The following is a 6,816-nucleotide window of genomic DNA, read 5'->3' as shown; positions in this document are numbered from 1 at the left end:
ATCACCCAAATAAGTCGCTATTCTCTCGCATCACGACCAGGCCCCAATGCTCTCGCACATCCGCAGCATGTAGACACGAATGCCACGTGAGTTTTCGCGAGCCCCCTGCACGCGGACCCCCTACACATATGAACTTTTACGTTTTTCATGAATGAAATTTTTCGCGAAAGCCCGGCATGAATCACCGCCAACGGAACAGCGCCAGCGGCCCCAGCGTACTGTAGCGTATTTGTGTGGCGGATCAGTCTCAATTACTCGGTGCACAAAATCAGCCGTTGTTGCGCCTGGGTCTCTGTCGCCGGTTAAGGATCAAAGTTGTAGTAGGATTCGAGTGCATCCCGGGGATTGATTAATGGAGTTTAATTTGAATTGTGTGAAAAGTTAATTAGTTTTGAGTTTTGTTTAAAAGGAGCCGGGCAGGGTTTTCTTTAAATCTGGTATAGGCAAAAGCTTGGGGGACATGTAGCCTGTTGAGGATATGAGTGCAGTCGTCCGAAATCCAAGTCGTGCGGTTCGGTATAAGCACAGTCAGTGAGGAACCGTTTTTTACTATTTCACAAAAATTCACAATAACGTAAACCCGGTCGTAAAAAATCATTCGATTACACTTTCACTCAGCAAAACGTATTACTCATCGGAATCTTCGAAAAGCTACAATTTTTTAATAAGTATCTCCTGTAGTGAATGTGCCTATTTTTAGTGTGTGACTTTTTTAAAAAAATCCAGTGCCTGTTATAATTCCAAGAAATTCTGTCTGATTGTGAATCATCTCGTTTTGTTTTTCGTTCGTCTCTCGAAACTCTGCAGAAACTCATGCTCGCGGCAAATAGATCGCTTCAACGTTAATTTATGTTTCCGACTAACGACCACGTTCAAGGATTCAATTGTAAAACGTGAAAATTCCTCTATCAATTGCTCATTGCTGGGGAATTCCCGAGACAGTGTACAGCCATTGCCTCGACCGTTATCCTTGAAAATATCTTTAACAATTGACGTCCAACTATTGTTGAAAATCGGTCAAAATAGATACAAGCAAGTACCCCCCGAAAAGACGTTGAACAGACAACGACGACAGCACGATCTCTTTACGCAATGAACAAGAGTTGATGGTCGCCCGCTTAACAATCTTCTGTGGTTTTTCTGAGAAAACCGTTTCTGGTTTTGGCGATCGCGAGTGTGATTCAAAGGAAAAATGAATATTTTGTGCAAAACTGCACGACAGTTACGGTGAAGTGACGTGAAACGCACGTCCATCTCATCAAGGTGAAAAATTTCAGAAAAATAATTATTATGCGATGTGCGAATTGTGCGACAATCGAGTTTGTAAACAAATGATAACCACCAGCTCGACTAGGTGCTGTGCAGTGCGGGCGTAAGTGAACTCCTCATTTCGAATGCTCTTCAAACAGAGAAATTACTGGAATATGTATGAAAATGACCCGGAAATCGAGAAGACGCCGAAAGAAAGTGATGCCGAGGTGGAAAAGAAGGATGAAGAGGAAGTGCTTGAGAAGGACGAGGAGGATATCCTGGACCTAGAGGTTCAGCAAGTGCTTAGCGGTAGTGTACCTAGCAATAAGAGCAGTGATGAGGAACCCGAGGAAGAGGAAGACAACGACGCCCTGGTGATGGTCCCTTCTGATCCTAACGAGTGGACTGCGGAACATATAAGCAACTGGTTGAAGTGGATCACGAAGAAATTTGAAATTGATCCTCAACCCGACCTATCCAGGTTTCCAACGACGGGGAAGGAGTTGTGTGCAATGACGCGAGCCGATTTTTGGGTATGCGCAGGATCACGGCAAGGCGGAATTATTCTGGCGAAACATTTTGCGCATTGGTTGCATAGTGGTACAGGACGAGCGACTAGTCCTTTTTTGAATGATAATGAGCCAAGTGAGTATTGAAATAATGTTAAATTTTAGAGGACACAAATGAGCAGTCCTTTTTTAATATGTGCACATATAATAAGAACCGAATCAATAGTGGAGAAGCGAGTAGAAGTGCAAATTGAGGAAGTGATAATATGAGTAATAGAGACTCTTAATAATTGGTTTGGTACATTACTGGGATAGATACTTATCAAATCGGAAACTACACTATACAGACCTGTCTTAGCGAATCCTTGGCGCCGTCGGCTTGCTCACATATTCTGTGAAACCTAAGAATTAACTTAGTGAAACCTTTGCTTAAATTAGAGGAAAAGCTAAGAAGTATATTTGAAGGTTGTTCTCACGAAAATATTTCCACCCTTTATGTGAAATTCGATGCAATCTAATTATCAAAAAAAAAATCCCTGGCAGCAGAAACAACCTCAATGCCGACGGTTACTCTCACTCAACAGACGCCAGCTCCCGACGGCATGAGATCAAAATCTTATTTTTGAATCGAATCTAGATTTGTTCAATATCTGCTTTTAAATGGAATTGGTTCCGGTTTTTTTTTTTTAATTTTTGAATTTTCAATTAATAGACAGATTTGGCCACAGCTTTGTCGATGGCTTCTTTGTTTGACCTGAGTAGTTCGTTTGTTTTATTGCGAAGAAATAAGACTACGGGAGGCCAAATCTAAAGGATGTGGTGGATGTGGAGTACTTGCCAAATGGAATTTAGTCCTGGTCAATAACCACTCTTTCCCTTTGCAATCTTCACCTCTAATCGAACGTACAATGGTATATATATTAGGTTGTTGCAAATGAAATGTCGGATTTTTCAATGAAGTGAAGTTAGTTATGATTTTAATGTTTAAAACTGCCGCAAGGTGACTCTGGTGGTATGGGATAATTGAGTATAAATAGTCGTTCGTTCGATCAAGGAGTCATTTCAGTTTCAATCGTCATTGAAGTTCCAAGTAAAACTCAAAGAAAAAAGCATGGAAGGGAGTCAAAAACGTCTACTTTTTCTATATGAATTTAAACTTGGTCACAACGCAGCGGAGGCAACCAGAAACATTTGCAGAGCATTTGGAGCTGACGCAGCAAACGAACGGACGACACAGCGGTGGTTCGAAAAATTCCGATCAGGCGACATGACCCTCCAAAGTGAACCTCGTGGACACCCAGGACCATCGATCGACAACGACGAGTTGCGTTTGATAGTGGAATCTGATCCCCGATCATCGATTCGTGACATTGCAGAGAAAATAGGCGTACACTATTCGACAGTATCTCGGCACTTACAACAGCTTGGAAAGGTGAAGAAGCTTGATAAGTGGGTTCCGCATGAACTCAACGAGCAAAACATGGCGCTGCGAATGGAAATATCCAGTTCTCTACTCAACCGCAACAGGAACAATCCCTTTTTGCGCAGAATAGTGACATGCGATGAAAAGTGGATATTGTACGACAACCGTCGCAGATCAGCGCAATGGCTAGATGCCGATCAGCCTCCACAACACATGCCAAAACCGAGCCTTCACCCGAAGAAGGTAATGGAACTGTTTGGTGGTCTGCATCTGGAATTATTCATTATTCGTTTTTGGAGCGTGGTGAAACAATTAATGCAGAGGAATATTGTGCCCAACTTGATGAAATGCACGAGAAATTACGTGTTCAGCGGCCTAGATTGGTCAACAGAGATGGAGTGATACTGCTTCATGATAACGCCCGACCTCATGTTTCCAGAATGACAGTCCAAAAATTAAATGAATTACGATATGAGACTCTTCCTCATCCACCATATTCACCCGACCTCTCGCCAACCGACTACCACTTTTTTAAGCATTTGGATCACTTTTTGGCGGGGAAACAATTCAGGAATGAAGTAGCTGTCAAAAGTGCCCTTGAAGAATTTCTTAGCTCTAGAAACCCAGACTTTTACGAAACTGGAATAAATGCCCTTGTATCTCGTTGGGAGAAGTGCATTGAAGCTGCTGGTTCTTATTTTGACTAATAAAATTAATTTTCATAAAAGTTATAGTTTTTTGAAATTTTACTCAAATAGCCGACATTTCATTTGCAACAACCTAATAGTAATCTCTATCATGGCTCCCTTTTTCAAAGTAAAAACGGATAATTTACTATTTTCTTCGACGATGTTGTGTCCCAAACTGAACCCTGGTCTTGCTAGGCCTATAATCTGCATGATGTGAATCCTTCTAATGTTCTCTTGGTTTCTATTTAGACTGGTGACCAGGGGCTCTGCTTTTTATTCTTCATGGGTCCAGTCAATTGTAATACTGGTAGGTTGCTTATTAATTGGCAGCTTCAAAATCCTTTCAAAAATATCATTCATCTTTTTCACACTTATAACAGGGACCAAGGCTCATACAACAGGATTGGATGGATTAAGATTTTATATATACGTAAAGCATTTATGGTATTTTCTCGACTTCATTATGAGAAGGACCGTATAGTATGCTTTATGAGCGGAAGTTCTCTGTACCTCGAGAGAAAAAAAAACTGGTAGAAAATTATTTTTGCCCATTGTAATATTCCGTCCTCCTCTCCTTCTTCAGGCTTGTTCCGTCCAGAAGTGAGGTCGGTCGTCTTCTATTGATTGATTGCGCCATTTTGCTCGGCCCTAGATCTGCTCCGCAAGGTTCTCAAATGAGCATTAATATCAAGCCCTCCTTGATTCTGCCTGCTTTTTGGTCGTTTCCTATCGACTTAGATGTTCAGACCAGTATTTAGAAATGAGTTTTGTTCCCTTCTAATTACATGTTGATACCATCGAGGACGCTTCCCTTGTAATTTTTCCACGATGCAACCCCATACCGATCAGATGTCCTCATTTCGGATGTGATCATGGCGATCCAACGCAACATCTTTGTCTAATTTACCGCGAGGCGCCGTTTATTGTCTTGTATAGTCAGCCAATATTTACAATCGTAGACGTCGACAGACCGGATTGGAGATGTTCCTTGATGCGTCGATCACAAAAAACGCCACTTGTGGAACGATACTTCATTAAGTTGCGCAGATAGCGTATACGAGATATTCATATCGTTTACTTGCGAGCAGGTCGCTCCTACTGACAGTGATAGTTCAACATCATCATCATAAAAAACTCTGTTTTATTGAGATTCACTCTCAGACTGTGTTGCATGAAGCGTTTTTTTTTGGACAAGTTGCTTGGGATCAGGTTTGTTATAAACTACAAGGTAAAAAAACATCGAGAGAGGAGACCCTTCCTTGATGAACACCGACAGTGACCTGAAATGATTTTAATATACCTGCTACACTTCGAACCTTACTCTTCGGATCGCCGTATTATTATTATTATTTATTTTACTTGCATAAACCGAGATTTAGGGGTCCATTTGTTCCTTTCATAATTAGTTTTATTAAAAACTATTACAAATTTTATTTCAATTAGTCCTAATTACACTACTATATTCCTTTTTAACTTATTTTTAAAGCCTGGAAGGATTAATTAGTTTTTTAAATAATAGGAAATGACAATTACCTAATTCTGAATTCAATCTTGTGTCCGCGGGCTGTTTGGTTAATTTCTCCTACCTGTTTCAGTACTTTAAGATCGTCAGTGCCAACTGTATGGTCGCATTCCACTATATGCTTAGCCACCATAGATGCTATGGATTCTCGGGAGTACTTATTAGCCACTTCTGCCTCCTTCATATGCTCCCTAAATCTAGATGTTACCGGCCTTTTCGTTTGTCCGATATATACTTTTGGACATTCTACGCAAGCGATTTTATAAATACCATTCATCTCATATACAGTTTTCTGATTCTTTTCCCTGGAAAGGTGAGATTTTAGCTGGGAAATTCTACTTGATCCTATCAACAGTATGTCTAACTTTTTTAATGTGCATTGTGTATGCTCTCCATTTTGACGTTGATCTAATCTGTGGTAGCCATTCTTCAAATTTCAATATTGCTACTTTTACCGGCGTGCTAGGGAATGAAGCTTTGACATCAAATGACACAAGGCGCCATTCTCAGCTAAAAACCCGGGTACACTCCATTTTGCTATTACTTCCTTTGAATGTTTGGCCGATTGTTTTCCATTGACCAGTCACATCACAATGTTGTATGTTGGGTAATTCGAATCCGCAAAAAATTCCCTCATCCCATTGCCTGGTTTATGTATTTTTGGTTAACATCGAATTCTAGGTAAAGAGAGGTTTGGTATCCGTAGCTGGGCTGGTTAATAAATCGCTAGAGAGCATACAGCCCCTTGCTTTTTCTACTCGTTTTATTGATGTTGGAATGGATAATTTCTTACTTCAAAGTATTTACCTCCAGTCAACTTTCCCATCACTAGACCGTCGTAGTGTTGTTTATCTATCATTACAGTGGCATTACCTTTGTCTGCTTTTAAGTATCACATCGCGTACGAGTCCCACGCTTCCTAGATATACAAATTGATCGACGCCTTCGATTCCCTCCTCATTAATGCAAATAGGGAGAGTACAATGACCCAGTTTGCCACCGAAAACTTTGGTTTTGTTGGTGGCCAAGGTCCACTGAACGGTGGGAGAGCAAACAAATGTCATCAGCATAGTTGGGATATTTGACGAAAGATGTCATGTCTATTGAACTTTTCCACGTCCTTCGGACAAGGCAACATGAAGAACGTCATCGATAACAAAAAGAAATAATATCGATGACAGGATGCGACCCTGGCGGACCCCGTTTTGTACCTCAAAATCCTTCGAGATTTTTGCTTGCGGAATGCCCCTCCTGCGTAGAGCACGCCAGATGCACTCCTTGTTTATGATGTCGAAAGCTTTCTCGAAAACGATAAAGAACAAGTGAAGCGAAAATCAAAACTGCACATTATTCCAGAATCAGTCAGAATCGTGGCGAAGAGTTCTTTCCACCTTTTCAACTGCTCATCATCATGCATGAGGA

The 6,816-nt window shown here is 41.0% G+C and overlaps 1 protein-coding gene across 1 annotated transcript in view; it reads left to right on the top strand.

Annotated features, from left to right (window-relative positions):
- Positions 1-268: 268 nt before the first annotated feature.
- Positions 269-6,816, top strand: part of LOC119646642 (transcriptional regulator ERG homolog) — an 80,891-nt gene continuing 74,343 nt past the window's right edge. Inside the window, exon 1 of the mRNA XM_038047155.1 lies at positions 269-1,896. Within this exon, the coding sequence (XP_037903083.1) occupies positions 1,395-1,896 (502 nt within the window). The 5' untranslated portion in view covers positions 269-1,394. The remainder of the gene's footprint in view (positions 1,897-6,816) is intronic.

The sequence above is a fragment of the Hermetia illucens genome, chromosome 1, assembly GCF_905115235.1.
Source record: "Hermetia illucens chromosome 1, iHerIll2.2.curated.20191125, whole genome shotgun sequence".
Taxonomy (NCBI): domain Eukaryota; kingdom Metazoa; phylum Arthropoda; class Insecta; order Diptera; family Stratiomyidae; genus Hermetia; species Hermetia illucens.
Note: the sequence above shows the minus strand (reverse complement) of the source record. Positions and strands in the feature narration are given on the sequence as shown.